This window comes from Wyeomyia smithii, chromosome 3 (assembly GCF_029784165.1).
Source record: "Wyeomyia smithii strain HCP4-BCI-WySm-NY-G18 chromosome 3, ASM2978416v1, whole genome shotgun sequence".
NCBI lineage: Eukaryota > Metazoa > Arthropoda > Insecta > Diptera > Culicidae > Wyeomyia > Wyeomyia smithii.
Window position 1 is genome coordinate 199,335,623 of NC_073696.1, and position 18,264 is coordinate 199,353,886.

Consider the following 18,264-nt stretch of genomic DNA (forward strand, 5'->3'; position numbering starts at 1 on the left):
CTCCTGACTATGTTGCGTTTTTATCGTAGGTGTCACATTTTTTCTCTTGGATAACTATTCAACGTGTGTACCAATCCTGACTAAATTTCCACCTCTAGGTAAACAAACCTTCCAAATCGAAAAGCTGTCATTAGTTTCTCGATACGACAACTAGAAGCGCTGCAGTAAATAAAAGGAAACGGCCAAAGACTAAATGGAATAAACCTTACTAGTTATACCACTTTCATAGGTTGTAACAAGGTTGCAGTTCATCCTATCTGATTTAACGGTACGTTTAGCCACGGCCAGCTGTTCATCGATCCAGGTTTACCTTTGGGTTTTTTATATAAACACGAAGGATTCAGAATCCATCTAACGTTACGAACGCGACTGTTGTCTCGCCAGCTATCCGCACTAGAGTGGCAGCGAAAATGGTCATGTCACCGACCATGTAAATTTTGTTTATTGACCTAAAAAATTATTTCTGTAAAATTTCAGCCAATCGGACATGATTTAGGCGTGCCTCAAAGTGTTCAAAGTTTTGATGTGTTGACCCTCGAAAATGGACATCACTAATAAAAATTCTAGTTCAAAATGCCTAATAAACATGAAAATGATTCACCAAACCACATGTAAATCATTTTCACGCACCTTAAACATAATTATATATTAGAAATGTTAATTTTCGAGGATCAGAACACTAAAATTTTAAGCGAGACACCCCTAAATTATGTCTGATTATGCTGATGTTTTGCATAGTTTATTATTTTGTGCAAATAAACAAAATGTTCTTCAAATTCGATTTTTCCATACATCGCATTGCCACCCTTATCCGCACGCATAATTTCGATCCCTACAACGTGATACGATTCAGCTCAATCTGTTTCGTCGGGAAGCCATGTTCAGCATAGTCTGCCACAGCCCGTCTCTTTTCACTGAGTCGTAAGCTGCCTTAAATTCTACAAAAAACAACAAGTTATGATCCCGGGATTTGTCAAGGATCTGTTGTAAGGTGAAAATTTGATCCGTCCAGAAACACACCTGTCGAAAACCAGCCTAGTATTCGCCGACGAAGGATTCCGTTAAGTCTGAATCTGAAGAACAGTGTCGTATACCAACTCTTTTGTACGGCACCGTAAACTATAAACAAACAAATTTTGAATTAAATCATCGACCCACGCAGGTAAGTTCCGTTACACAACTCAGCTGTGTTTAACTGAATGCCTGTTGCCTAAGCGTTACATTACACTCGCTACCAGGCCTTGCTTAGTGTACTGCAACGCTTGGTGCTCGATTCGTACAGCACGCAAAAAGCAGCGTTGCAATTTTGATGCTCGTCACTCCAGCTATTTCCAGTAGGAACCAAACTGATTATATTTATACACACATGTAGAACCAATAATTCGGTGATCGATTTGGCTATAAAAGGAAATTAATTTCAATTCAGTGTTAGCATTCCGCAGCGACTGATTTACTCCAGTTCGTCTCACCGGAAAAGCTTTAGGAACAAAAAGGTCTCATCATTGCGAACGGGTTGGCTTTCGAAACCTCCTCCCGTTCTATGTCCCGAAGTTCCGCCGGTTGTTCCGCTCCAAGATTGAATACACGTACCGAGTTCGATTAAATTAGTCATAACAACAAAACTAGTACAAAACCAATGAATAGCGGTATGTAAACTATTAAAACAGAATATGGAAGAGAACTTTGTATGCAAAGTTGAGCAACGTAATGCCTAGATAGCTGCAACAATCCAGATTGGGCATATGAGGCCTTCCAACCAGTCGTTCGGCATTTATTCTTTCACCCAGATCCTCAGTATGATCTGGTGGATCGCTTAGTATAGCCTCTCGCTTCCCGCTTTTGAAGTTCGGTCAAAATAGCATACTTCTCAGCGGCCTTGCCGTTTTTCAGCTCACTAATCGCTTTTTGATCCTGCTCGGAAGGTGTCCAAAGTTGTATTTTGAGCTTGCGAGCACTTGCTCCTATTTTCGCAAGCTCACTGTATCTCCTTGTATTTCCCTGTGTTCTAACGCACGCGGCTTCTGGCACGGTTTTTTTTCAAGGGGGGGATTTGTTAGTAGCTTAAGTATTTATGATAAATATTAGTAAATAATGAGTATGTGTGTCCAATCACAAATGGTGACTTCTCAACACTATTAGAAATTTGTAATTTTCATTGTTAGGATTTGTTTGCTCTCGCAATTAGGACTTATTATTCGTAGGGATTTAAACCTACTTGTCAGAAAAGGGGAAGTAAACTTACAACTAACTTAATTGCTAACTTATTGGCTATAAAGAGAGCTTATCGTAGCAATTGAGGATTGCAACGATTTTTGTCGAAAATTGTTAATTATTTTATTTGACATAGTTTCTAATGGTTCAACACCAGTAAGTCTATGTAATTCGAGTGTACCAAACCAATGAGGACGCTTCAAAATCATTTTTAGAATTTTATTCTGAATCCTTTGGAGCGTTTTCTTCCTTATTGAACAGCAACTTGACCAGATCGGTAGGGCATAAAGCATTGCTGGTCTAAAAATTTGTTTGTAAATCAAAAGTTTGTTCTTTAAACAAAGTTTAGAATTCCTGTTAATGAGAGGATATAAACATCTCGTATATTTGATGCACTTGGCTTGTATACTCTCAATGTGCTCTTTGAAAATAAGTTTTTTATCATAAATTAGTCCCAAGAACTTAACCTTGTCAGACCAACTTAAATTAACCCCATTCATCTTGACAACGTGATTATTGTTTGGCTTTAGGAAAGAAGCCCTAGGCTTATGCGGAAAAATTATCATTTGAGTTTTAGAAGCATTGGGAGAGATTTTCCACTTTTGCAAGTAGGAAGAAAAAATATCTAAACTTTTCTGCAATCGACTGCATATGACACGAAGACTTTTTCCTTTTACGGAAATGCTTGTGTCATCGCAGAACAAACTGTTCATTTGCAAAAATTGAATTTTCGTTGATGTGTGACATCATTCTGTTAAGAATAATTCTCTCAAACAGTTTACTTATTGAAGAAAGCAAACTGATTGGTCGATAACTTGAAACTTCAGCTGGGTTCTTATCCGGTTTTAAAATTGGAGTAATTTTTGCATTTTTCCATAATTTGGGAGAATATGCAATTTTGAAGCAGCAATTGAAAATTTTCACTAAAAATTCCATTGTACTCTCAGGGAGATGTTTGATTAGTATATTAAAGATTCCATCGTCACCAGGTGCTTTCATATTTTTGAAATTTTCAATAATTGATTATTTTATTTCATTCAAGTTAGTTTCAATTATTTCTGCAGGTAAAAAATTCTGGGAAGAAATTAAATCATACTGACGTGTGACTTCATTTTCAATTGGACTCACAAAATTCAAATTTGAGTTATGAACACTCTCAAACTGCTGAGCAAGTCTTTGAGCCTTTTGTTCATTGGATACAAGAAAACGTTCACCATCTTTCAAAACTGGAATAGGCTTTGAAGGTTTCTTAAGAATCTTCGACAGCTTCCAAAAAGGTTTTGAATATGGTTTCAATTTTTCAACTTTAGTCTCAAAATTTTGATTTCTCAGAAAATAAATCTATGTTTAATCTCTTTCTGTAAATCTTTATAAATAGTTTTCATAACAGGGTCACGAGAAAGTTGATATTGACGTCTGCGGACATTTTTCAAATGAATTAGAAGTTGAAGATTTTCGTCAATTATTGGTGAATCAAATTTCACTTGAGCCTTTGGAACAGAATAATTCCTGGCATCAACAATTACACATTTAAATGCTTCCAAAGCGGGATCAATATTCACTTCGTTTTGCAAATCAAGCTCATTATTGAGATTTCTCTCAATATGAGTTTTGTATCTTTCCCAATTAGCCTTGTTATAATTAAAAACAGAGCTCATAGGGTTTAAAACTGATTCATGTGATAAAGAAAAAGTTATTGGAAGATGGTCAGAATCAAAGTCAGCATGTGTGATCAAATCACTACATACATGACTTTGATCTGTTAGCACCAAATCAACAGTGGAAGAGTTTCTTACAGAAGAAAAGCATGTAAGACTATTCGGAGACAAAATAGAATAGTATCCTGAAGAACAATCATTGAATAAAATTTTGCCATTAGAATTACTTTGAGAATTATTCCATGAACGATGTTTAGCGTTAAAATCGCCGATTATAAAAAATTTCGAACGATTTCTGGTGAGTTTTTGTAAATCACCTTTAAAATAATTTTTGTGCTCGCGTGTGCATTGAAATGGTAAATATGCTGCGGCAATAAATAAAATCCCAAGTTCAGTTTGGACTTCAATTCCCAAAGTTTCAATAACTTTCGTCTCAAGATGGGGAAGAGCACGATGTTTGATTCGGCGATGAATAATAATTGCAACTCCACCGCCGGAACCCTTAATTCTATCATATCTATGAACCACGTAATTGGAATCATATTTTAATTTTATGTTAGGTTTCAAAAATGTTTCAGTAATAATTGCAATATGCATATTATTTACTGTTGAAAAATTAAAAAGCTCGTTCTCATTGGCCTTCAATGAGCGAGCATTCCAATTTAATATTTTAATTGCTTTATTTAAAATCATTGCTAAATTTTAAATTAGAAACAATTTTAATAGTAAAATTTGTGCCTATTTGAATGGCTTCAAACATTGATTTTGCCTGCAACATGGCGTTCATAAGATCGAACATTGCCTGTTGCAAAAAAGAAAGTTTACCTGCCGTAATAGGCCCCAGGCAGTTGATATTAGAAAAAATATATTCGGCAGCAATATTAGCTGGAGTAATAGGTGTACAATTATTTTCTACCGTGTTTTGCTTACCCATATTAACGGTCATTTTCGAACTACCAACACTAGGCGGTATAATGTTCGAACTACCTGTAACTTGTGCATAAGTTAAACGGGTATGCAAAGGAGTAGGTAAACTATGCGTCACTGGTACGCTTGGAGAATTTTGTTTTGAAGTTGGTTTTAATTGAGAAATTGAATTTTGTTTACCTTGCCTTGCCTTAACAATTGCTAAACGGACTGGGCATTGGTAAAAATTTGACATATGGTTGCCGTTACAATTCGCACAGCGAAAATTTTAACTCTCTTTCACAGGACATGTGTCCTTTTTGTGAGAAGAGTCTCCACAATTGAGACATTTTTGGTCCATGTTACAGAATTTGGAACCATGGCCATAACGTTGGCAAGTACGGCATTGGGTGATATGCTTTTCACCTCCGCCATACTTCCTATATATTTCCCACTTTACACGCACATTATACAAAGCATGTGCTTTTTCAAAAAAATTTAGATTGTTAACCTCATTGCGGTTAAAATGAATTAAATAATTAACAAGGGAAATTCCAGTTCTCTGACTGTTATCGCCTCGTGTTTTTTGTTTCATTAGAATTACTTGGGTAGGGGCTATGCCATGTAATTCTGTTAAAGTAAGTTTGATCTCATCAACGGTTTGATCGTTGGTGAGACCTTTCAACGACCTTGAACGGCTTGGCGCTCTTCGTATCATATGTAAAAAATTTATACATCTTTTCAGTTAAATACTGAATAAGACGATTACGACCCTTTATAGAGTCGGCTAATAAGCGGCATTCGCCTCTACGACCAATTTGATAGGTAACTTTAACGTCAGAAACAAACGTTGAAAGTTCCTTTTTGAAAATATTGAATTCAGAAGAAATAGTTACCCCAATAGGTGGAACTTTTTCCTTTTTTAAAGAATTTACATTTTGTATAATTTCATTACTCATAACTTCCATTTCACCAGCTTCTTGCTCAGGCAAAATATCAAAAGGATTGTCACTACAGAGACTCGAAGTGTCAGAAAGAGATGCCTCTCTTTTCCTCCCCGCAGCGATGCGAGGTTTCTTTTTCCGTCCAGCCATTTCAGGTGATACGAAAAAAAGTTAAAACAAATGTGAAATTCAAAAGTAGAAAGTCTTGAGAAAGACTGATGGGAAATAACTTTCAGGTAGTCTTTAAAAGACACACTGACAAAACACAAACTTTGAAGCTATAGGCAGTCAAAGACCAGTCCGCAAGCAACCGAAAAAACGTCTGATCTGTAGGACAGTTCAAGACGCACTGATGCTGGCACGGTTCTTTTCGTCCGTCGTTCTCTGGCACTTTGCATTAAACCAGCCGTTACGCTGTTTTCCACGTGTCGTACCTATCCCACCTCTTTCGCAGTCGTTTCAATGGCACCGTGAACAATACTCCATAGCCCATTTATGTCTTTCACTCGTCTCTCGTGCTTTTCAGCGATCTGTTGATCCATCTTCCTGGCGTATTCTTCTACCACGCCATCAACTTTCAACCGTTGTATGTTGTAACGCATCGTCCTCTCTGTGCGAGATTTCTGCACGTTCAGCAACCGTGCGCGGATCTTACGAACGACCGACGTAATAATGGTTAGAGTCAACGTTTGGTCCCTGATCTAAGGCGTCGACACAAATTACGTAACGCCTGAAGGGGGGTGAGGGGGGTTAAGTCTGCGTTACTCATTGTTACGTAGAGGGGAGGGGGGTAGTAGAAAAAGTTACGTAACTGTGATGTTTGCTCGAAATTGAAAATTTCGGTGGGGGGTCGAGCTGATCAGCGTTACGTAATTTTAGGTAATTTTACATAGGAGGGGGAGGGGGTCTGAAATCTAGATTTTTAGCGTTAAGTAATTTGTGTACGACGCCCAACATCAGTATCATACGAAAAATGACGACCGTCAATCAGTACGCGATCGATCTGGGGGCAGGCTTCTCCATTTGGATGCATCCAGGCTCCAGGTATGTTTCCAAATATTTGAGCTTGGGGAATAAGAGTTACATATGGCTCTGGCCGCGGCGAGGTTTATCAGTTCAGGACTATGGCTTACAATGACCGGACGGAAGAATTCCTCCATCCCAACCTGTGTTTGCAGCTCCGAAGGCGACTTTTACGACATGTTTTGAGTACTAGTCATAGATTCGTTCGAGCTTTTCATAGAACACATCTTTGACGTCATCGGATTTGTCGTTTGTCGGTGCGTAGGTGTTGATTAAACTGTAGTCGAAGAATTTGCCCTTAACCTTCTAAACGCATATACGGTCGTCAACGGGGCTCCACCGGATTCTTGTTTTCTGATTTCCGAGATGCCTCGTTCCGATGCTTTGCCGCCACTCTAGTAGATGTGGTACATGAACAGGTGTCTGCAGGTCTACTGCACGGAGTTCCCTTACTCTAGAAACAGACCATCGAACCTTCTGAATCGCTGCGATTTCGACTCAAGCAAGCAAGCCAGCACGCGCCGGTTTGTTGAAAGATCAGTCGTTTCAAGTACTTAATTTCACGTATCCACGTATCTAGTAAATTTTAAAATTCATAACAAAAACATACAAAACTTAACAATTTTTGAATTAGTGGAAAAATATCTTCAAGATGCAACATCATACATGAATCAGTGATGGAAACGAAACGAATATGATGCAATCGTCGTTTATTCATCATATTTGCACTTCACGAAGTGTACAGGCCGGGACTAAACTCAAATCCTTTCAACCCATAATGAAATGATGATAGGGTGCATAGGTTTCTGGGAGAAAACAAACACATGACTAGGCTACATCAGCTCTAAGAAGCGATTCGATCGTTGCGTTTGTCTCTCCATAGGCCGGTAGTTACGGGAAGAAAGGATAGCAACAGGAGAAAATCATGTCGCCTGAACAGCAGCAGAGGTGTGGTGCGGTGAGAGGGAATGCGTGGGGGAAGGAACTACTTCGGCAGCGGTTGAGTTTAAGCGAGAGTAGGAGAGCATACACTGTCATTTTCTTTCTTTTTCTGGCAAAAAATCATATTCATGAGTCAAAAGAATAAGGATATAACAAGTTCTGATCGCTCTCTGTAACAGAGGCGAATGACTTCATATACCGAGTTGTGCACATTGAGAACCACGTATTGTGGTGTACACTAATGAATAGAAATATATCGTAAAGAGGAAAGCAAAAAGAGTGCACCAGCACCGATACTTTGTTTTTCGCATACTGACGACGATGTCAACGCATCCTAGGCTTGTTTTATATGTATTCATTAATCGCTAGAGGTGATTTTTTTCCTTCGCTGTACATGATAGTATTGTCAAGATTCTACACATACTTTAAACAAAAGCGGGATTCTTCAAATCACATTTTCAAAAATCATCCATCCGGACGATTTACAAGCACATCTGTCTTTTCCCAAGAAAGTAATCTGAGACAACTTCTATTCGTATTATTTTTCAGTACTCGTCTTAGAATGAGTTGTAAGCTGTTCTTTGCTGCGTAGTTGGTAATCTCTCCGCCAATCACGCCCGTCGCCTGGGTTCGAATCCCAATGCCGACATGGGAGCCGATGGTTGTGGGTGGTGTGATCCACTCACAACCAAACCAACTGGTCTAGATTTAATCCTAACCTACACCGGGAGATTTTCCATCGCATGAGGAAGTAAAGCCGTTGGGGCCGGTTCGTTAATCAACGGGTCGTAAGTTAGGGTCCTGCTGAACTAACAAAAGATGAAGAGCTGAAGAACAAAGATAATGAAATTCATCAAAGAAGGCATTCCTTCTTGGAAATGCAAAGTTCTATGGCGTCCGTCACTGATACCCATAGTGATGGAACGAACTGACAGCGCATAAAAATTAACGCGGAGTATACCACAATATATCCAACTAATGGTAGCAGTGGTCATAAGCTTCTACAAGGAAAAAAAGTTAGGGTCCTGGGTGAAGTTGCTTCCCCGGGCGTCGGTGACTGTCACAGCAACAGTGGCGAAACTAGACCGACGAAAATGGGCGAGAATAAAAAAAAGCTGTTCTATGCTAATGTTTTTTATTATTGCGAATTTGCCCAGCTGTAAAAAGCTGTGAAAATTGTTGAACATTATTGAGAAGACCTACAACAAAATCAACAGGCAATAGTTTTCCCCAATTTGGTTCTTGAAGAAGTTGACGGCCCCTTTCATTTAAACACGTTTTCCTTCAATATTCCTGGTTGCATTTAAAGCTGATCACTAGACGAAATGTTCACCATGCCATAAGATCGCTCTATTTTTGGATACCTTTAGCCAGTTGCTAAGACAATCCTTCAACAGGATAAACTTTCAACAAGACAAGCCTCACTATTCGATTTAGAATGTACGCTTTTCAATTAAAAACGAAAAAAGCTCTCCGCTTGTTTAATTAATTTTTGTTTTTTAGATTTAAGTAATTTCAAATTTTAATTGTTGAAATAATAATTATCAGATGAATTAATAATAACTCAACTACATAGTTTGGTGCTTTAGGTAAAAAGTCGTATGATAAAAATAAACAAAAAAAAATTAACCCAATTAGTACAGCGCAATTCGATTGATAACTTTAATTCCATTTAAAAAAAAACACCAGAACGAACTATCAAAAATCAATCCCCGATAAAAATAATTTTGAATTCATAACTCATCGTTATTTTCAAGTTAAAAAGTAATGCTAGGTGGATTATAACTATAGTTTGTAATGTAACTTATTTTAAGCACGAAAACAATGACTTTTTCTCAAACATTTTATACATTACGCCTACACATCTATTTTAACTTTTCACTATATATAAAAATAACACTAGTATTAATCATTGTTTTCTCTTTATTTTCAGTTATCCGCCCTGGATTTACTACCGCACCGTCAACACTAAACCAACAATGAATAAACCATATCGACGCAGCCGTAAAGACTTCATACCCAATACGTAGCCAGTAGAAATGGCAACAACTGCTCATCGTCCTATCGTGTTCACTTAGAAATAAAAACAAAAATCAGCTTTTTATTGTCGAGCCATCGCGAGCGTTCTGATCCGATTACTCGAAGCTCAACGCCGCTATCTGTGAAACTTCCCCACTAGCAATTAGCTCTTTCGTAACTTACTCCAACCGTTGAAGTTTCGATTCAAGACGAGCAAGAAAATGTCGATAACAGGTTCGCTGGTCGGTTACGAAAACAACAACGAGGTATCGAAGAAGAACCGCTCTCTGCTCAACATAACTGCGACCTCAAACGCGTCCTCGAAGCAATGCCCAAGTCTAAACACAAGCATATCGAATAGTGTGATAACTACGGCCAGCAGTCAGTACCGGCAACATCGAACAGATGGTAGCACCGGGGGAGGTTGCACTTCCGGGGGTGGAACCAAAAAGCCTCGACGGTTGCATCTGAACACACTGTGGTCGGTGTGGTACGGAATACTGATAACCCTCCTGCAGGGCTATTTGGTGCTTCAGGGAACGCATCGCTATCTTGGTCTGTCTGCGCTGAGTTGGAAGTATGAAAAGCCGACCACCGAACTGGACATACAAATAGTGTTCTGCGGGTTGGTGGTGTTGTTCCTGCCGCTGCTGCTGGCTGCCACGATGTTTCGCGTCGGGAATCTGGCCAATGATGGAATTAAGCTAGCATCCGGTACCAGATTGTGTTCGTCGGCACCCACTGACGGACTGGAAGAGGAAGCCTTCGAGGGAACACTACGGTACGTATGACAACGAGAGCCAACCTACAAGTGGTACATTGTTGCTGCTCAACCACGACCGCAGCGGCTTTCAACAGTGCAGACAGATGCGATTTATCATAGCGACACCTTTCAGACTCGCGCATCAGCGTCCGTCAAAGGAGCAACTTGGCACTAATGAGATTAATTGAGCTTTTTGTTGCTTTCGGGAACGAGTGCAAACAATTGTGGTTCCTGATAGCAGCGTACTGTGTTGCGCCTCATTTGTTAAGTCATTATTGGACTCTTTTTCCTGAAAGCACAAGAAATATTTACACTCGCCCGAACATTTCTATTGATCGATATCGAAGGCTATTAATTAACGGCTCCTAGTAAGCGCCGAAATACGAAGTAATTGATTACGAATACTCGGTGGAACGTTCCTACTTCAGACAATAGACATCGAATTCATAATTTGTTCATTCTCCCGCTAATGGAGTGATGATTGAATTATAAATTAGCTAATGATGGCAGCCAACACCACTTTGTTTTACCACAGACTGTTTGCGGCTTTAATACTGAATTCTGTTACTGCTTCCCTCTAATTTTAAACCCGTTCTCGTATCTATCTGTAGCGCACTCTGGATTCACGGAGGACCGACTTCCGCTTTCATACATATCATAACGGCTATATGTCTACTACTTCCGCGATTACTACTAGAGGCAAAAGTAATCGAAAACGGATTACTACCCAAAGGTAAGTGATAGAAAACTAATAAGTACCGAACAATGAATGGTTCGTTTCACAACCTACAAAGCGTTACCTCCGCTCCGCCCGCCCTGTGGAAGCGCTTGGTTATCCATTGTAAATTTAACCGCAGCTTTAAACTTTTCACCGCGTGCTTAAAACGACTAATAGTTCGGTACGCTCTAGCGTTCGTTTGTGGTTCGTATAATTTCTTCCATTCGGTTACAGCGGGCTGAAATCGTCGACTGGATACTTAATGCCCAGCCCAGTCTTAGTGGTAGGATAGAGGAAGAAATAAAACTTTTTTAATTACAATTGATGTTATTCGCCTGGTCGAGTTTCTTTTCGATTAGCGTTTCTGCGGTGAACAACGAACGAATATGTATATAGAACGTGTTGAAGCGCTCTTAAAGAGTACATTGTTTCCCGTAAAGTTTTGTGGATGTAAAACTGCTATTGAAGCTCAATGGGGCTGAAGCAATTGTTATTCCGAAGTTGCATGAAATTTACCACTTCATTATCTAAGAGTAGGATGCTTCAGTTACTTTTAAAATTTTCAGCGTACTATCAGAGCCGTAGCTACTCCGTTTTGCGTGGTGGGCACGGAAATTTCACTGACGTTTTGCCTTTCTCCTAGAAAGGTATAGCAATCACTGGAAAACCAAAGGTATAAAAGTGGTCCCAATGGCCGAATGTCGTATACCACTCGACCCCTTTTGACGAACTGAGCATTTTCTGTATGTATGTATGTATGTGTGTATGTGTGAATGTGTGTGTGTGTATGTGCAACTTTTTTCTCACTCACTTTTCTCAGAGATGGCTGGACCGATTTTCATAAAATTAATTGCAAATGAAAGGTCTAGTTGTGCCATAGGTTGCTATTGAATTTCATTGTAATCGGATTTTTAGTTTAGAGGTTATGAATCAAAATGTAAAAATCACGAAACATCAATATCTCAGAAACCACATAACCGATTTCAATAAAACTGGTTTCAAATGATCGAGCTGTCTCCAAAACCCTTAAAATTTAAATTTCGTTATGATTGAACATATGGTTCAAAAGTTATGTAAAGAAAAGTTATCCTGAGGTTGTTCAAACTCACTCATTTTTCTCAGAGATGGCTGAACTGATTTTCACAAAATTAGTGTCAAATGAAAGGTCTAGTTGCCCCATAGGTTGCTATTGAATTTCATTGTATTCGGATTGTAACTTTGTCCGTTGTTCATAAAAATGTGAAATCACATAATGAAAGTAAACATATTGACTTTCTCCTAACGATCACTAATTAAAAGGTAGATAAGTGATCCAAATGGTCGAATGCCATATACTACTCGACTCAGTTCGACGAAACGAGCATTTTCTGCACGTGTGCATGTATTGGTGTATATGTTTGTGTGTGGGTGAGTACGTGTGTGGATGTTTTCCAGAAACCGAAAGCTGCAAAATCGGGTTTCAAAGTGAAATATGGAGTTTACTCCCGGCTTTCGAGCCCGGGATAATGTTCCTGAAAAACATTGGTAATGTTTGTCCCTCTAAGGTTGTTTTCCAGAAATCGGAAGCTACTAAGTATCTAGAAATTTAAAATGGCGTCCTAAGTTGATTTCTGGCCTTTGGGTGTACCGCTTCCGCAATACTCATAATGGATGAAGTCGGCATCTTCGCCATCGAAATACCCGGATTAGGCAAAATTTAGCCATTCTAGGATGTAATCCGGTAACCAGAAGTAGTCATCTGGATTTTTGCGTGATGTATTCAAAACATATTTATTTCATTATATTTGCATATATATGTTTTAATGTATGCTCATATATGTATGAATGTTAGGTTTTTAATTTTAATTTAATAATGGTGTAGTATTTAATAATGGTATAGTTGTGCTGGAACCAGCAGAAATTTTCAAGGAGTATTTTTTCTCTTAAATCGTGTAAATCTATTCTAACTTATAATAAGTTTGAATGAGAAAGGCTGGGTCTGACCGCTAGGTGGATTAATTTTTTTTACCCCATAAATACTCGGCAGGGTACCCGGGTACCCACAAAATGAAATGCTTCCTGCTTTTTCATTTCTTGACCGATTTTCTATCTTGGCCTTGGGCTCTACTTTTAGAGTCCGGGACCGACATGAACCTGTGACTACATGTGGTTCCTGTAAATCCGGATCTTTCTGAGCATGTTCCGGTGAGACAAATTAGTACAATTGTCAATGAAACCAAACAAGATTGGTAACAAAATTCATGAAATCACTCTATTCATTCATTTTGAGTCCTTCTGATAAGTTGTCCAAAATTACTGAATTTGACATTATCATTGGTATTGTTTTTGCTAACATTTTTGGTTTATGTTTAAACACTAAATAAAACAACAAAGGTATTTCAATTTTTTTTTTGTAAAAAATGCACACGTGGACAAAAGAGAGTGTTTTCTTACCTCTAATTTCAAATCTCTAACTCCGAAACATTATTTTAAAACTATAGTTTTGAAACTCTAATTTAGACACTCTAATTTCGCAACTCTAATTACGAACCTCTTTTTTCGAACCTCCAATTTCGAAACTCTCATTTCGATACACCAACTTCAAAACTCTTATGTCTAAATTCTAATGTCGAAACTCCAATTTCGGAGGTTTAATTTCGAAACTCTCTATTCGAAACTCTCACTTCGGAACTCTCACTTCGAAATTATCATTTCGAAACTCTCGTTTCAAAACTCTCATATCGAAACTCGTATTCCCAAATTCTATTTTCGAAGCTCTTATCTCAGAAATTTAATTTCGAAATTACTAAACTTTCTAGTCTCTCTATTTCGTAACTCTAATTTCGAAAGTCTTATTTCTAACCTCTAATATCGAAATTCCATCTTCGAAACTCTCATTTCGAAATTTTCATATCGAAACTCTGATTAGAAATCAGATCTCGAAACTTTACTTTCGCAACACTATTTCGAAACTTTAATTTCGCAACACTAATTTCAAAACTTTCATTTCGAAACTCTAACTTCGAAATTCGAGTCTTGTGCTTTAGAAAATTCGAAGTGGTGACTCGAAGTCGGCCATTCTTGGATTCAATGAGGTTTCACCTTAATTTTGAAACTTTAATTTTGAAATTCTCATTTCGAAACTTTAACTTCTAAACTGTCATTTCAAAACTCATTCCAAAATTCTAATTTTGAAGTTCGAACTTCGAAACTCGAATTTCAAAACTACAATTTTAAAACTCTTATTTTTAAACTCTAAACTCGAATTTCGATACTTTAATTTCTCAACTCATATATCATAACTTTAATTTCGACCGCTAATTTCGAAAGTATTATTCCGAACCCTTTAATTTCAATATTCCAATTTCGAAGTACTCATTTCGAAACCCTAACTTCGAAACTCTTCTTTTTAAATTCTAATTTCGAAACTCTAATTTTGGAACTTTAATTTCGAGACTCTCATTTCGAAACTTTCATTTAAAATCTCTCGTTTCGAAACTCTTATTTCTAAATTCTAATTTAGAAACTCTAGTTTCGAAACTTGAATTTCGAAATTCCAATTTAGAACTTTTATTTCGAAACTCTCACTTCGTAACTATCATCTTGAAATTCTCATTTCAAAAATCTTACTTGGGAACTCTTATTTCTAAATTCTAATTTCTAAACTCCAATTTCGGAACATTAATTTCGAAACTCTTATTTCTAAACTTTCATTTCGAACCTCTCGTTTCGAAACTCTGACTTCGACACTCTTATTTCCAAACTTTAATTTCGAAGCTCTTATTTCGGAACTTCAATTTGGAAACTCCAATTTTGGAGCTTTAATTTAGAAACTCTCACTTCGTATCTATCATTTTGAAACTCTCATTTCTAAACTCTATCCTCGAAACTCTAATTTCGAAACTCCAATTGCGAAGTTCTCAATTCGAAACTATAAACTCCTATTTCGAAACGCTAATTTTTAAACTCATATAGCAAAGCAAAGCAAAGCCTTGGTTCTACATTCCGATTCGGAACTTGACCTTCTGTTTATTTATACACAGACTTCGCAGCCGACTGTTTAGTGTACTGGACAATTGCGGGGCTAGCGCCACGATCCTATTGACACTAACAGTCTCTCCCGAGCCAAGACTCGAACCTACGACGACTGGCTTGTTAGGCCAGCATCGTACCTCGAGACCAACTTGCTTCTCTTGCTTCGAAACTACAATATCGAAGTTCTAATTTCCAAATTTCTATTTTCATACTCCAATTTTCAAACACCTATGTCTGAACTCTAATTTTCGAACGCTAATATCCAAACATTTTCTAACCTCTAATCCACGAACTCCTATTTCTAAACTGTAGTTTCTGATTTCTGATTTCTAAACTCTAACTTAAACACGTTAATATTAATACTCTAATTTCTAAACTCTAACTTCGTAACTTTAATTTGCAAACACTAATATCCAAACTCTTATTTCGAAACTCTAATTTTATAACTTAAACTTTGGAACTATAATTTCGAAACTCTAGCATCGGAACTTAAATTTTCTATCTTTTCTTTCTTTTAACTTTCAATTCCAAATTCTGATTTCGAAATTCTAATTTCCAATTTCAAATTTTCAAATTTTTATTTCCTAACTCTAATTGTCAGGCTCTATTTTCAATCTTTTGAGCTCTCATTTCGAAACTCTAATTCCAAAACTCTAATTTTGAAACTTGAATCTGAACTCTGACTTCTAAACTCTGTTTTTGACTCTCTAATTTCGAATTTTCGATTTCTGTTTTAGAAATTATCTAAGGTCTTATTTTTAACTTTTGTTTCTGAATTCGAAATTCCTTATAATTATTTCTAAACTCTAATATTTGAACTGTAACTTTTGAGCTTTCACTTCTGTACTGTAATTTCTAAACTCTAACTTTTTATCTTTACTCTCTAAACTCTAATATCTAAGCTCCATATACTGAACTCTACATAATAAGCTGCAAATCAGAATTTCCGATCTCCAAAGTCTAAAATCCGAATGCCAAACTCTCAACTCTGCACTCCAAATTGGGTTTTTGGCTATTCACGGATTTCCGTTTTTTATATATTATCTGATTTATTTAAAACTTAGGATAGATATATATCACTATTTATTTTTCGATTTTTAAATGAAGAATAAAAATTTCCTCTAAATCGCTACAATGACAGTTGGTATATGGGCGAACTGTCATTGTAGCGATTTCGAGCAGATTTCGAGCAGTTTTAAATCGTGATTTAGAAAGAGGACAATGATAGAAATTTTTTTTAATCACGTTTTACTTGAAAAATGCAGATCTTCCAGATGATATAAAAACTAATATAGCTAGGTAAACAACCCAATTCCAAACTCCCAATGACTAGCTTTAAATTATTAAAGATTATTTTTGTAGACTCGAAACTATACAGGCCATCTTTCGAATTGCAAATGTCATTTCAAACTCCATACAGTATGCTATAAACTCTATAATCTGTTATCTATTCTTTTAACTATAATTAAAACTAAAATTTCTAAGTTCCAAATCCCAAACTCCAAATTCTAATCTCCAAATTACAATCTCCAGATTTTAAACTGCGCATTCTAACGACTGAATTTTAAATTTTAAATTTTCAAATATGTATCCTAACCCCAATTCCTAAACTCCAAATTTTAAACCACAAATTCTTTACTCTAAATTATATACATCTAATTCTCAACTCTGAACTACATGGGCGCAACAAAGGAAACTTTCTAGGGGGGGTGGGGGGCTAGTTTTCATTCATTTTATTTGAAAAAAGAGAAAAAAAAGAGTTAAAATGCGCAAATTTAATAACGCATAAAGTAGTGTCGTAGGGGAACTGCTCCATTATTCATCTCATTAAGACGATATTCACGAAGAATGCACTGATGAAACACCAAATTTTCACGAAATCACTGAACAAATAAACAAAATATGCTTACGTGCTCTTATGGAATCGTTCTGCATTGGATATTTAGTAAAATTAGCTAGATTTATCCTGAATTTTGTAAAACAAACCTTTTTTCACAACACTTCCATATTCATCTCCAAACTTGAATCACTGCTCAAATATTCATCTCACGACGCCCCCATATTTATCACACTGTTAATCATGAATGAATCACATTATCATAAATGAACGTAGCCGCAGCCCGTCGTAGTGGGTTACCTAGATATCCGCTGTAGTTGTTTACGTGCAAATATGGTAACCTAGGTAATCACTGCAGTGCTGTCCATTTATGTCAATTATGTCGGAATAATTCGACATTTTAAGTATAATTTTTGCGTATTAACAGAAACTGATTTGGCAACTTTTGATTTTCTTCAAGGAAGTGAAAAGAGATGAAAATACATACAGTTGAAAATTAGGAGTTGAAGTAATTCATCTCATATATTTCTGCTAATTCAAGCTTGTTTTAGAAAATTTGAAGTGAACATTTCAAAGATTAAAGTATTCTTAGTGTAGTGAGTGATTTTGTTTAATGATTAAAATAAAAAGTGGTCCGCTATGGTTGAAAAAATTTTGGTTGGCTGCTGAGCGAGGCCCGTTGTAGCCGTATAGAATAATGCGCGGACTTTGATTTCTGAGGCAGGTGATTGAATTAAATGCGTTTTCGAGTGCAGATGCCCGACTTTAATATCAAATTTAGTGCTTTTAAGTCAGTTTTCAAGGATTATACTTCATGAGAAATCTGAAATGAACTAAAAAGAATCCATTCCATGGATTAGCAGATTCGTTTAAGAAGAAATATGCGTTGTTTCCTGTTTCCAATTGTGTTTTCATGATGTATGAGATTATTATATAGGCTGAGATGAATAATGGAGCAGTTCCCTAACAGTAGAAAAAATCACTTCAATCGGGATTGAATCTTCAAAAATGTATTGAATATCTTGACCACAGCGTCAACGACAACCTCTTTCAGCAACACTGATTCGATATTGAGAAGAGCTAGGTTTGATAAACGGCTGGGCAGTGCGTACCAGCAATACACCTGTGCCAACTGGCCAACTAACAGAAAAAAGACCCTAGTGTAGTCCAACGCATAATGCCATATCCCTACTTCTACGTCGTACCGACTGGAATACGAGTAACCAAGG

At 37.1% G+C, this 18,264-nt stretch overlaps 1 protein-coding gene across 2 annotated transcripts in view; it reads left to right on the forward strand.

The window, feature by feature from the left end:
* Nucleotides 1-18,264, forward strand: part of LOC129732306 (protein tincar) — a 414,177-nt gene that overhangs the window by 280,138 nt on the left and 115,775 nt on the right. For both annotated transcript variants that reach the window (XM_055693091.1, XM_055693092.1), the window contains 2 exons: nt 9,618-10,484; nt 11,078-11,199. In XM_055693091.1, coding sequence (XP_055549066.1) covers nt 9,925-10,484; nt 11,078-11,199 — 682 coding nt within the window. In that variant the 5' untranslated portion in view covers nt 9,618-9,924. The remainder of the gene's footprint in view (nt 1-9,617; nt 10,485-11,077; nt 11,200-18,264) is intronic.